The sequence below is a fragment of the Chanodichthys erythropterus genome, chromosome 17, assembly GCF_024489055.1.
Source record: "Chanodichthys erythropterus isolate Z2021 chromosome 17, ASM2448905v1, whole genome shotgun sequence".
Lineage (NCBI taxonomy): Eukaryota > Metazoa > Chordata > Actinopteri > Cypriniformes > Xenocyprididae > Chanodichthys > Chanodichthys erythropterus.
In genome coordinates this window covers 8,692,923-8,708,454 of record NC_090237.1, presented here as the reverse complement: position 1 = coordinate 8,708,454, position 15,532 = coordinate 8,692,923, and the positions used below count along the sequence as shown (strand labels likewise).

The following is a 15,532-nucleotide window of genomic DNA, read 5'->3' as shown; positions in this document are numbered from 1 at the left end:
ATTTAGGAGATGAAAACGGTGTATACTAATGCATATTTGAAAAATGTGTGTTCAAATATAAATTAGTGAGAAAGATATGTATGATTATTAAATAAAGTATTTAATAAAGCAATGTGATATTGATCAATGCCAACCTAATGTTGATGTAATTATCTCTTATATATAGTAGGCTAGCCTATAATTGTAAGAACGAATGATTTCTTTCTGCCATCGCTCTCTAAAAATATTCCCATTTCTCTATACGAATCAACAAAGCTACCAACATGAGAGCAAAATACTGACAGACAGTCCAGCAATCCAACCTTGAATTTACAGTAGATGTTTTGGCTTACCCATACAAAATCAAGGCGGGACTAGTATACAGTTAACCCCAGTGCATTGTTCTATTTGTAGTTCAAGCGCCGCTGACTCCTGCAGACACAAGGGAATTAAAACTACATTTCCCAGCGCTGATCATCAGTTAGCCATGCTCCTATTGGCTGGCTGATCCAGCCGCAGCCCCAGAGAATGAATGAAATTGAAATTGCTGCTATATTACATGTACAATACCGGGGATCTGCAGTCTTACATTGTATCATTCTATATCAAAATGGCCACAGTGGTCCAAAATCCTCTGAAATCGTAAGTAAAAATATTTATATTTTAATGCTTTATGGGATACATGTCATGTAACTAACAGCGTTCGTTCAAATTCACAAATATGCAAACATCTTTAAAAGTATAAAATGCCGGCGAGGTTTAAACTACGAATGCATGTTGAAATGCAATAAATCATAATGCATGCGACGACATTTTGTCATCTGAGCAAATATGGCATGTTGTAAAGTGCAGAGTCTCGGGTGTCATTTCTGCATATGCACAGTGATATGGAGGAATGTTGGGAATGTTGACCCGGCGTCAGTATTGATCACTAGGAACTTACAGTTGTTGGTATTGGAATCGGAGAGTTCACTGGTCACCAAGATAAACGATGACACTTGAACATTTTTGCTTTTGCTTTTGTATAAAATGATGTCAAACAAAATGATATGCTGCCTGTAAGAGGGATGTGCAAACTGGCTGAACTGGAAAATGTTACAATTTATCACACTAAGCAATGGTTTTGCATCGCACGCGGTGATCACATACATAAGATTGTACAAATCACATGCATCGTGCATATGAATTATTAGCGTTATGAATGCATGATATTTTAGTGGCGTGTAACATTTGATATATTTCATGCGCCGTTGAATTAATGCACATTCCGTGAAGTTTCCATTAGATTCCTTTGTGCACACTGACACATTTTTTCAGCGTGCGGCACGCAGACGCCACACGGGCTCAGTGCCAAAAATTGCTTTACATTCGTCTGCTAGAGACGGGGACCTTCCGAATGGGGAGACGTGTTTGTATTTGGCATGAATATGTGACTGTAGCTCTTATATCTTATTAAGGGGGAAATTGCACTTTCCTAACCTGCGAGGTTGCATCTCTTGTAACTGCCTACCTTGACCCAAAACGTCTTAACAACGGTGTTTTGTGGTTGCAGTTTGGTAACGTCACGTTGGTAACGTGTTGGTATTACGTTTTGAAAAAATACCAAAATACAACCAGGCCACATTACAAAGCTTGTGGAATGTTAGGTGTCTACTTTTTTTTAACTTAAGCTATTATAAATTATTAATTTTATGATTGATATCACTTCAAGTTTGTGAATGGAGGCGACTTTTTTGAATGACAAATTTCTCGCTCGCGCAAAAACCGTTAACTGACTAGAGCGGCGCGCGCAGGATTCAGTCAGACAGGATGAGGTTTTGTGAGGTAAGACACTTACTTAACCATATATATGACAAATTATAAGTCTAAATGTGTCAGAAATAACAAATGAGAGTAATATAAGTGAAATAACATTCGAGTATAGCGCTACAACACCGGTTATTCACATTTACACAACAGCCTTGGCATAATTTGGATTCGGACAAATAAAAAATACTTATTCAGAGGTGCCAAATTAAGTTGGACTTAACATAAGTCTAGCAAATATACATTAATATAGCTGCTTTCGTCACTATGTGTATGTTTTTCTTAAAAATCTGGAGTTTGAATACACACCTGTCCTACGTTCAGTTCATCACGTGACTCACGTGACCTTTTTGAATGCAGAGTGGACGCCATTTGCGTAAGTGCTAGACGGCCATTAAACGTAAATTTCCTGTCCATACTGTACCTATACACATAACTTACCTTATAATAGTTTTTATGAAGTGTGACAATGGGTATTGAAACCAAAAACAAAATCAAAACGTATCTTTTGGACATTTAATTAGGCTACCTTAGCGTAACATATAAATAGCCCTATTGGTAACAAATACTATAGTCATTTAGGCTATAGTAAATACTATAGTGTTTTTGAACCATACTCTAGTAAATTGTAGTATACTATATGTTATAGTATTTACAACACTTTGTTAATGAATGCTACAGCATACTATTAACTATAGTGAACTGATCAACTGTAAAAAAAATAACAAATGAGAGTAATATAAGTGAAATAACATTCGAGTAAAGCGCTACAACACCGGTTATTCACATTTACACAACAGCCTTGGCATAATTTGAATTCAGACAAATAAAAATACTTATTTAGAGGTGCCAAATTAAGTTGGACTTAACATAAGTCTAGCAAATATACATTAATATAGCTGCTTTCGTCACTATGTGTATGTTTTTCGTAAAAATCTGGAGTCTGAATACACAACTGTCTTATGTTCAGTTCATCACGTGCCTCACGTGACCTTTTTGAATGCACAGTGGACGCCATTTGCGTAACCAGTGCTAGACGGCCATTAAACGTCAATTTCCTGTCCATACTGTATAAACAGTAACTTACCTTATAATAGTTTTTATGAACAATGGGTGTGACAATGGGTATTGAAACAAAAAACAAAATCAAAATGTATTTTTTGGACATTTAATTAGGCTACCTTAGCGTAACATATAAATAGCCCTATTGGTAACAAATACTATAGTAATTTATAGTAGCCTAAATACTATAGTGTTTTTGAACCATACTATAGTAAATTGCAGTATACTGTATAGTATTTACAACACTTTGTTAATGAATGCTACAGCATACTGTAGTATTAACTATATAGTGAACTGATCAACTGTAATAAATACCGTAGTATACTTTAGTTTTTTGCTACAGTAAACTGTAGTGTATATTGTAGCATTATACCCTATAGTTGTAGAAAACCTAGTACAGTATTGGGTAAAGTAATTATATTACTATAGTTGTTATATTACCACAACAAATTAATTCAAGTTTTTTACTATAGTATGGTTCAAAAACACTATAGTATTTACTATAAATTACTATAGTATTTTTTTCACCTGGGTAGTTAAATCATTAGTTGACATGAACTAAAGAAACATACTTGCAAAGCATTTATTAATCTTAATGTTAATTTCAAAATTTACCAATACATTATTAAAATCAAAAGTGGTATCTGCTGACATTTAGGCTAATAGACCTGAACTAATCAGTTGTAACTTAACAAAGACTAATACTGTAAATATTGTTTGTTAATGTTAGTTAATGCATTATTAACTAATGGGACCTTATTGTAAAGTGTTAGTACATGAGTATTCAGTTGCACTCTCTAATACTTTTCTGTAAAGAAATGAAACTTCTGTGGATTTTGTAAATCCGCAGTTTTGATTCAGTGACTTGTGTAAGTAACTCATACATGACAAATCCTGCAGTATCTTACTCGGGTTCTCTTTGGTTCGAGTGGTGAACTTTGTTATTGAATGTGGCCGGATGTTTTCAGGTGTACGTCTTGAAATATTTGCATGAGAAACATGAATGAACAGAAAGAGGGGCTGCAATCAGCGTCTGAATTACTGTGATGTTACGCTCTTCAGTAACCCTCTTCAAAGAACCCAGTTAAAGTGCAGTACTTCTGGAGCCATGAGGAGATATCAGTTGAGGAGCCAATCTAATTTACATTACTGGCTTTTTATAAATCACTCATTTTTAAGAGATGGTGATTAAATTATGCCTGCCTTGATTGCTGATTATCTGCTATCTGGCATGCCTTCACCAAAATGATGGCATTTCATTGGGAATCTTTGAATCGTTGGATTAGTTTCCCACTGTTCTCGTTGTGTATTTCTCTTTGTTTAGTCTTTACTGGTCCTCAGATCTCTTTAGTAATTACTCATGTTCACTTACTGTCTATATTTTCTCCTCTATCTTCCACTATCTCTTTCTCTCTGTCTCCTAAAGTGATGGTGCCCTGTCTCTCCCAGTCATTTCACAGGATGCGGAATGCAGACTTCTTGGATAGTTATTCCGCTTTGCCTCACTGATCTGAGAAAAATGAATTCTAGATAATTCTTCACACTGTCGCTCTTAAGCCGAAGACTGTCAACCCCGTTCTAGATCCTTCCTCCCCATCCTTATACTCAGGCCCTTTTTAATGTTTGTTTGCATAAGCAGCCGCAATTCTATAAGGGCATCTTTTTTTCTGAGACTGGTGGGCTGTTCTCTTCATTTCACTCACTCACTTTTTTTTCCCAGAGAGACTCTCTTTGTCTTCAAGAGGAGAGAGAGAGACACAGATAGGTATTTTTAGCTCTATGACCTATTTCTCCGAAGCTACCTAACTCACTGTCAGTCATCACACTGTTGCTCAGGGATCTTATAATATGCAACTTAGCATCTATAGTCCATATGTAGTGTACTAGAGGTGTTTCAGTTGTTTCGAAGGTTAGAAAAGCATGGTGTGCTCACTTTCACTCTTTTTTTCTGGGAGGTGAGACACCTTGTGGGAAGATCATCAGATGTGGACTGAGGAAGTCCGAGGGAGGGTGTCGCTTGCTGATGATTCAGTCTTGTCAGTGTGAACATCTGAGTCAAGTAGTTTTGAGAATAGGAGCCTTGGCTGTGGAAAAATATCTGGATATTAGAATTCCCATCAAATTTAATATTGTTTTTTTGCCACAAGATTTTACCTCATGATGATACTATAGCGATACAGCATAAATCAATATTTTTTATATTTTTATAATACATTTTTTCAAATCAAATGCGCTCTCAGCTAGAATCCATACGCTATATACCAGAGTTTTGGATAGCCGTGAATTAAATCTAGCAAAATACAATATTATTATTCTATTGCAGCCCAGATAGTGAGATTTACTATTGACTAATCTGCCAATATTTGGCCATTTTGAGATTGAGCCATTGAACTGAAGACCATATGTCAGAATTAACAGAAGTGTATATTTTGCCTTATGTCAGTTCCAAATTCTATTGATGGGTTCATCATTGATAGTAAACTATTTATGTTGTAATTTTTCTTGTGAATTTTGAGTATAGTATGCCAAAACACCCCTATGGCAATTCAAATTATTTTACATTTTGGAGAATAGGTGATGAATTCATATTAATTTGTACGAAAACATGCAAATGAGATAATACAAATTAAAATGAATTCACCACCAATTTGTCAAAATGTAAAATAGTTCAGATTGTCATAAGGGTGTTTTGGCATATACTCAAAATTCATAAGAAAATTATTAAATAAATAGTAGGGGTGTGTAACAGTACAAAGAAGTCACAGTTCGGTATGTACCTTGGTTTTGGGGGTCACAGTTTGGTACAATTTCGGTATGGTCACACTTTAGATTAGGGTCCACTTCTCACTATTAACTAACTATGAAATGTAACTTTTGTCTCAATAAACCCATAATTACTACTTATTAATAGTTAGTTAAGGTAGTTAAGTTTAGGTATTGGGTAGGATTGTAAGATGTAGAATATGGTCATGCAGAATAAGGTATTATTATATGCTTTTTTTGTACTAATAAACAGTCAATATCCTAGTAATATGCATACTAATAAGCAACTAGTTAATAGTGAGAAATAAATAAAGTGTAACCGGACAAAGGAACAAATCCACAATGCTAGGTTTCTTTTATTTTATTTTGAACACACTGCAAATCACAGTTCGTTCCACTAGCAGCATTTTGTCCCCTGTTGGTACAATATAGCTTCCTTAAGTTTACTAAGCACTAAGCAGTAAACAGAATAAACTCTGGTCATATTTTTTTGCAGGGCTGATAAAAAACAAAAGGTATTTGGTCACAATCAGCTACAAAACTGAAAAGCATATTGTGTTATAAAAGTACAAAATAAATAGAATAATGAAAAATAAAACTTGTGCATTAGGAGAGTTACAATTTGATTCACTTAAACTATTCCGTTTCACGCACCTTTCAAAGAATTCTCCTTTGTCCATGAGTGCAGAAAGACACATTTGACGTGTGCAAGTTCTCAAGTGCTCAAGTCATTCTGCTGTTCTTCTTCTGCTCTTTTTCCAGTTATGGTGGTTAACAAACAGCATTGCATTACCGCACATGCCCCCCTCTGGATTGGTAGAGTGTGTATCACCTGTGACAGACTGTATTCGTCGTCTTATTGCATGCACCGAACCGTGTCCTTCGTACTGTACGCTTCGGGATGAATACATGTACCTTACACCCTTAATAAATAGAATACGGTTAGGTTTAGAGGTGGACATTCATGCTTTTTTTTTTTCTAAAAATCATGTTTCCGTACCAATCACGTCATGAATTCATACCAATCATGAATTCATACGAAATTGCCACCTTATAAAATTGTTACATTTTCTCATTGTGTTGGTAAATGCTGTGTAAAATCATTTCTTTTCATTAAAGCAAGTTTGTGTACATTGCATTTGCTATCATTGAATGGTATATACATTGGCGATAGGCCACCCTGCTCCACAAGACTAGACTCAGTTATTAATATAATATCACTGATTCCCACTCCTAGTTGCTTGCTTACATGCTCAAGTCAGAAATGCACACCCTCAAGTCTCTACAATATTCTGGACATTAGATATGGATCAGGTTCTTCCATCAGTGAAAGTTTATGGGATTTTTTTTTTTTTCACCCATTTGATCATCTCCCAGGCGAAAATTGTAAGACCTGTGACTTCGAAAAGTAATATCGCACCTCTCCTCAGCAAGCCACATGGTTTGAGGTATCTTTTCCTTACAAAAAGCATTGTTTGGTTTAGAATGTCTTCAGCTTCAGTCTGTTTTTGATGGGATGGATCTCACTGATGTGTTGAGCTGGTGGTCTGCAGGGTTTACTGCATAACGCAATCAGAGGCTGGTCTGAACTGAGATTGCCTATAGGGCAACGCTTTAAACAAATAATGATTGTGCCTAGTACAGCCTCTAGCAGATTATAGTATTATAGTATGTCTAAACATAAAATGTCCCTCACTCCCTCAAATATATGGCCTCTGCATTGGGAGGTGGGCATCTGCATCCATCAGATTATTAATATAAAACGCATAGACTCCTTTGTGTGTTTGTTCACTCTTTGAATATTGAACTTGCGTATTCTACATGGGCATCTTTGGCTGTGCGAGACTGTGTGTACTTTGTTCTGAGTGCTAGTGTGTGTGTCAGTATGAATCAGAACATGCATGTGGAGCAGAATAGCAGTGTATGGCAGGGTCCATTGCTAAATGTGGGTCCATCAGAGGAGATTTATAGCTGTTCTTCTTTCGCCGTTATTAGGTGGATAGATCCTCTCCCAAGATTTCAGATATTATTAAAGTGCAGAGGGTCGAAATATTAATCTCTCTACCAGACAAACTGTCCCACTAGCCATTTTCAGTGGAGATCTATATGAATACTCGTTTAAAGGCAACCATAGATGGTCCAAGAGGGAAACATAAAGGCTTAAATATGATCTGCGAAGAACATCACGCAAGAAGCGCAAGGTGGAGGGCAAGTTCTACAGTGTACGGTGCTCACAAATCAGTTGATATGTCCCCAAATGTATTTTATGCTGTGCAAATAATGTGATATGAGCAACATCACATGAGTAGCAGTGCGATATGGCTGTATATCTGCATGGCTGTGATTCAGCCATAGGTAATACTAGTGTGATATTGCATTTATACAACAGTTCGACAGCGCAGATGAGTAAATATATATAAGAAACAACAACGGAGTGTCTTTAAAGACCCTCTTTTGTGAGGAACTACTTCCTTCCGCCATGGATTCAGATCTCAAGTTGACAGTTTAACACTTTAGCCTTACTAATTTTAAAATGTCACTTTAGATCTAGTAACGAAGGAATGTTGAGTCGCTTCATTGAAGCTTATTGTGTTTTGTAGATTATTATGGTATTATGAGAGAGAGATCAAATAAAAAAGTGTATTATCTGCTTCTGATATAGCATTCACTATTCAGGTTTATGTCCATAATGTTATATCTATTATAAAAAATTAGTTTGAATATCTGTTGAGGAAAGGGATGTCTTTGTCCTTTTAAAAGTTAACTGGATTTCCTACAGCGCTAAAGCAACGTCCTTGTTCTAACTCATTCATAAAGAGAGTCTTTGTCGTCATCTAATGGCGTAATAATGTAACTTTCACCGATCCTATTCACTGCTCCTATTATGAAACTTACTGTTCCCCTTAACCCAAATTGTTTTGCTTTGGAACAAGTAATAGATTAATAAGACCAAAGATTGCCCGTTTGATATACCCCGTTTGATAAATTAATTATATCTCATTTAACCACTATCTAAGAGACAGTGGCAAATTCCCGAAGGACTGGCCAAGATGAAGCTGTTCTCTGTGGGTACATGAGTGCTGAACGGCCGCTGATAGCCTGGAGCTTGCATATGCGAAAGCGTCAAAACAAATTGTAAAATAGGTGCTATGTTTATATATGAGTCACATATTTGAGGTATAAATAACTACATTCTCACCTAAAAAAACTCTTTAAACTACATTTCATGACATAACAATGATGGATTTGCTCGACCGCCATGACATTTGCCGCAAGATGAGTGATACAAATGGTGAAACGGTACCAGTGCTGATACTGGGAGAATATTGCAAAGCTCTCAGCCAATCAGATTTGAGAACCAGAAAGAACTGTTGTGTAAAGTCTTATAATAAGCAATGGGATTTACCCTGCAGTACAAGTGCACCTGTAAGCATCCCTGTCCGTCCTGCGGTCTTTTCAAGCAGTGAAACATGCGGCAGGACATCAGGTCCATGTTACACCACAGGCAACGATTTATGTGAACACACAGACTGTGCCAGCAAACACAGCAGGGCAATTCAATATAGTAGACAAATGCCTCTGAGGATATATGGTTCTCTACAGCAGTGAAGGATCATGGGTATTCCATTTGAGCATGGGTGTTTGGGAGCATCACGGTCCACGGTGAACGCAGGTGTCTTTAGCAGACAATCTCTGAAAATTCATTGAGCATCTTCAGCATTAACACTTTTGGCGAGTACGTTTCAAATAGCTCATATCCTTCTGCATACAAATGAGATGTTTTGACACTTTTTAAAACTGAAGCTCCCCTCCAAGGTGATGCTGATGAATATGGAACTAATTTCATGCTGTTTTGTGCATCCTTGGGATTGTGCTTGGTGAACCAGGAGGAATTCTCCACTGATAGTGGTTGAGGGTAAAGCCATAGACTTACAGTTTAACACAGTTTTCATAGACAAATTCATATGAACTGGAATCTTTTATGAACTTACCTAAATACCAACATTTTAAAGCATTTGGTGACATTTTAATGCGAGGAAAGCAACTGTGCTGTTCTGCGTGCAAGCGCTCTATTTGTCATATGCAACCTGTTTTATAATAAATGTCATTCTCCTTTATTATTATTTCTTCATCATATGACGAAATAATATACTTGAAATGTTTTTTTTTAAATATTTTTAAATAATATTTTAATGATATACTCTCATTTAAAGTCTTTGCCTACTGTATATGAAGTCCAAATAGATTTAACACATCCTTGAACACTAAAGAGAAACGGCGGATTAAAGTCGCTATGAAACTGAAGTAGAGACAGATGTTTTCTTCTGTATTGTGATGTACAGATGTATCCGAGTATAACCAAAGTCCCTTTCAAGCAAGTCATTTTAGTTGGCGGCCATCTTTGAAACAGCTATTTCAGTCATGCAAGTACAACTCCTATCCCTTTAAGTGGGGAAACATCAAATTTTTCAAAGCTGTGTCACCAAGCGTATGATTAAATTTCATATTTGAAATCACCAGTGAAATCTGACAACAACTGTTTCATAAATGTGGTTTCTTATGGTCAAATAAAGCTTTTTTTCACGCGATGACTTTACCAATCGGCAATTGGCTCTTTTATTTAAAAGTGGGACTTATTCCACCATATTGAGTGGTCCACTTTCTAACGGATTATCGAAAAAGAAAAAAATGTAGGGTGGGGACTTTGTTCTATGTATCAGTTGTTGACTGGATTTTCGAGATGAGTGCATTCCTACTCCAAAATGAATGCCAGCTGATTGTAGTTGATTGTGAAGTGGCAGGGATTAAGTGGACAAAATTATTGGAGGATGAAATTATCTGGCATACGTCACCAGAGAGACGTGTGACAGTTTTTGTCCAGAAGATCAAGTAATGACATTTTGATTCAAAATTATGAGGTAAAAAAAAAAAAAAAAAAAAAAAAGAAGGCCTACATGAATCGTTCAAAATAAGATCTAGCAAATTAGATGAATTTCTGGTGAATTTTCATTTCATGTCGACTTTAAAGGGATCAAAATATGGACAAGAAAGCATTCATTTGCATTACAACCCTTTTTCTCGACAAAAAAAATGGCTACTTGCTAGTGACAGAACAGGCTCCAAATCTCAGTTCATACAGCAGACACAGCAACTTCAGTTTATATTGATATCACTGCTTATTTTGTATTGTTTCATACTGTTCTTTACTTCAGTGTTTAGACTTAGTATTCTGGCTGTCCACTGTCCGACATAATCAACATGCATTTTCTTTTAAGTCAATAAGATACATAAATGTTTATATAACATTTGGCCTGAGTTTTGACTCTGCATCTTTTAAATGTGCTGCAGTTCTTCCAGTCCTCAATAAGCTAGTCTTCAGCAGGCTGGAGGAAATGCAGCAGCACATCTGTAGAGCGAGAGGCAGATGAAGAAAGAAATGAGATAAATCATTTGACTGGGTAGTGTAGTGAAAAAGAGGAGGGAGGGGTAGTGGGGCGGATGACGAAAAGGGAGAGGTGCTCGAGGAGGTTGCTATTGCAAAGTGTAATCTACAGTACTGATGGGGGATGGGTGTGCCAATATCCTCTCTTAACAGTCCTAAGCTCATGAAAACTGTGAACCACATCAACATATTAGTCAGCCTCCACCATCAGTGGCACCAGCCACAGCAATTCAGCTTGGCTACAAGTCCTTTAACACCCACATGTGATGCTAAGATCCACTTACAATGAAGTACCATAGTATTCTTTGAAGTATCTCGGACTGCTGGTATGAATCATTCAGTCCATGGTATTACCATCTGATATAGTGGTACTGCCGTAGCATTTTTTGGTAAGTAGAGTTTAGGCTTATGTAAAGATTATCTGGCACATTCCATGAATAATGCACACTGTATAACATTTTAAAAAGCATCGAAGAGCCAAATCATGCATTTTTCATTTATTTATCTTCTGAGAGCTATTAGATATGTTAGATAAGTTAAAAACACCTATCATGAAACAACTAGTTTCAAGCACATCACATTTCTCTTCATTTGATTCTCTTTCTTTTCATGGCTTCACCATCTTAACTAAATCTAACAAATAAACATTAAATAAAAATGTTACAATTGTGACTGAACTGACATTTTTCTTGTTACGAAAATGATATTACACTCTTTAAAATTATTTAGAGCCCTTCTACAGTAACCTCATTACATTTACACAAATTGTAGATATGACATTCGAAAAGCTCAACCCTGTTATGTTATTTGAAGAAAAAATTATGGTTACAATTTATTTGGTAGCACTTTGTGTCATTGCTACACGTTACATGTAGTTCCTATAGTAATAACTATAAATTATGCATAATTACATGCAATTAACCCTAAACCAAACCCTCATCCTAAACCTAACCCTATATACGGACACATTAAAATAAAGTGTAACCCTTTATTTTAAGGTTTCTTTGTTACACTGCAATTATATATTTAAGTACTGAGTAATATAACCACAAGTACTTACTGTAGGGTTAGGATTAGTTTTTGGTTTAGGGTTAGTGTCTCGTAATAATGCATAATTTATAGTTATTACTACAATAACTACATGTAACGTGTAACAAAAATACCAAAATGTTACCAAAATTATCAAAGCATTTTTTTCTCTTTAATTGATGGGAAATGTAAGTTTATTGGTAATAACTAGGCCTACATTATTTAATGTTCATTGTGAGAAGATGTCACGATGAACATTTTCTCAAGGTTCAGCACCTCCTTTCACTGACTAATTGTTAAAGAAATAAAAATAAATAAAATGTAAAATGCTTCAAGAGTTTAAGACACTATATTGTATCCTATTCATGTAGGTGCTGCTACATTTTTGAAAATATTAAAAAACATATTATTGATATTGTAAGTAATGAAAAAGATGACTCTGGAGCATATAAAATATTATTACCCAATATTTTTTAATTTATAAATGAATATCGCATAGGCTAAAGGATATCTTTACTATACTGACAGTTGCTGGTTGCTAAATTACTAAATTAAAATTATTATATTGTGGTCGATTTTTATGAGCATGTGTGTGTTTGCATTCAATCACTTGGGAGTCTCTGTACTGTGGTTCAACAGGAGTTTACTGACACAGTGCAGCCTCTAGAGGGAGCTCTCTGTTACTTTTCAAAAGGACAACTGTTAATTGAGACTAATTGGCACTGTAGGGAGTTTTCTGGTAGTGTACTGAGTATAATGAGGAATACACCAGTACGTTTCAAGACAAATTTGGACAACATCTCCCTCTGCCTCCTCACTGCTTTAAATTAAATAGGCTACAGAAGAAGAGCTAATTTTGGAGGTTGTTCTATTTTTGAGGGTCATAGTTGAGCTTTGCACAGGAGTGACAGTGTGGATGCTCGAAGCTATGCACTCCTCTCCAATCATTTCTTTTTTCTTTCTCTTTTGGTTTGGGGAAAAGGCACCATGCTCTTGAGGTTCTTGTTTTTCTTTGTTTAGCAAGTGTGTGTGTGTCAGCCTGGCTTTCTTTGTGTAAATTGTAAGTGGTTATTACATGCATGCATTCATAACGTATCAAGCATGCGTTATCAATGCTGAACACATTTTAGTGCAATATTTGACATGTTGACAATTCTCTTTAAAGGCTTTAGCTGCAAAGAAAGGACTCTTTAAGTGGGCAGCAGCTACCAAAAATAGCTTTAAGAGAGTAGATTATAATTTGGAGGCTTTCTTTCATTAGCCTTTGCTTTGATATATGCTGCCAATATAGCAACACTGTGCACCAAACTCCAATGTAATGAAAATTCAAGAGTAACTGCCTCAGATGTATCTGATTAGATCTGTGCTTCATTTGTCACTAATGCTGACAAATTGAAGCCTGGCCTGAAAGTTTTTGTCCAAATTCTTCTTCACAATAACGCAGTCACTTGCTTCTATTAACTGTTTCCCCGCCGGTGTTGTTTTTATTTTTTTAAAGTTGCCAATCAGTGCCAGCCCCCATGCCCCCATAATATTTTGTTGTATGAATATCTGAACATGCAATATATCAAAAGAAAGAACAGAGACTCTGCTTTTACACAAACAAACAAACAAAAAAAAAAAAAGCATTTTATTCTAGCTTAAAGCTTTATGCCTTTCTTTTTTATCAACACTTGAATGTGGGTAAATTAATTTAATTTAAAGGGGACCTATAATGCTCCTTTTACAAGATGTAATATAAGTCTCTCGTGTCCCCAGAATTTTCCTGTAAAGTTTCAGCTCAAAATACCCCACAGATAATTTATTATAGCTTGTCAAATTTGCCAAAATGTATGCCTAATTATGCCAAAAACACGCTGTTTTTGTGTGTGTCCCTTTAAATGCAAATGAGCGGCTGCTCCCGGCCCCCTTTCCAGAAGAGGGCGGAGCTTTAACAGCTCGCGCTTCAGTTGCTCAACAACAACAAAGCTGGAGAATCTCACGCAGCCAAAATGAGGATTGTCAGTAACGGTGTTCAGCCTTACATTGTTCAAACAGGAGTTGGACACTGATGGAGAGACTCAGGAAGTTACAACATTTAGAATGCAACTGGACGTTTCTGAATGGCTCGTGGATAAATTTATGTAGTTGCTATGGAGTTGATTCAACTCATCGACTAGCATGTGGCGTCATGTTAATCTTTTGTGCAAATTCAGCATTGAATTGACCCTCGTTTGTGAAGCAGTCCGAAGTAAAATGACGGCATGTCAACAACACTCTACTACAACAACTCTTCCTCTTCTCTAAAGCAGCCCAACATGGCCTCTGGGGGCAAGGTATATGTACATTTTGTGATGTTTACTATCCTGGGAAGAAGCTGTTTGTAGTCCCTACCAGCTGTTTGTTGTAGTCCTTAAAAAGCGACTTCTGTAAAAGAAAATATCTCCCTTTGCATTGAACTTTGAGCGTCGTAACTTTGCAGATGTTTTTTTTTTAATGCTTAAAAAGTGACATTACACACTAACTAAAGTGAAAAAAGTGAAATCATAATCAAGGACCCCTTTTTAAAGAGCAACATTTTGAACAAAAAGCTGAGAGAATTGTGTTTTTTCCAAACTACATCTGAATCGGATTCAGAACGATGATTAAAAACATAGATGGAGTAGATTGAGCCCATCAACACCCCCAAAGCTTCACAATCCTATACCTCTTCCTGGTTCGACATTTCATTTGTTAACGTTAGGTACAAATGCTGTTACATGCTGTTTAATGTTTGATGATCGCGTTATTGTGCATGTAGCAATGCTTCTGACGATTGTTTCTGCTTCTTCTTCACCTGTGTTTTGATCCGGAGATTCTGTACTCTTTCAGAAGATATGTAACAGTGCCCCCTACCATGTAACAGTGAAAATATGGATTGCCGGAAATTTCCGTCAATGGTGGGGGAAGAGTTAAAGAAATCCATAGGTGCTCATTACCAATCGAACATTGGTAACCTATGGTATGAGGAACTGTGGTTAAATTACAGAGAGAACTGCAGGAAACAGTGTTGATCAAGCAAACTGGAATTCACAGAGTTTGTCCTACTTTTAGACTGTATTCCATATGGCCGGCTTTCGTTCATCTTCCAGCAAGACACGTTTCACAGCTTTCAAGGCCACTGCCACAGTATAATATAATGAGATTGCTTTTTTTTTTTTTTTTTACACAAACAAACTGAGAGCGGCCATTTTCTACAGCTGTCAACTTATTACTGAAAGCCAGACTTGTTCCACTAGCAGCACACACAGGAGTGAGGTGATGGAATGGAGAAGGGGGGCTTGACGGCTCTGTGCTCAGACTAGAAAGAGGCAGAGGGGGGAGGGAGCATTGGGTTGAACCTCAGGGGTGAGTTGCTTTGCATTTGTGTCTTTTTCACTACCCATTTCCTTCTATAAGGCTTTCAAGTCTGTGCCCAAGTCTACATCACAG

General features: G+C 36.5%; 1 protein-coding gene across 1 annotated transcript in view; it reads left to right on the top strand.

Moving 5' to 3' along the window:
• The first annotated feature begins 507 nt into the window (after window positions 1–507).
• The window catches only part of dpf1 (double PHD fingers 1), a 62,318-nt gene continuing 47,293 nt past the window's right edge, over window positions 508–15,532 (top strand). The window contains 2 exon segments of the mRNA XM_067365689.1: window positions 508–555; window positions 557–621. Coding sequence (XP_067221790.1) covers window positions 508–555; window positions 557–621 — 113 coding nt within the window.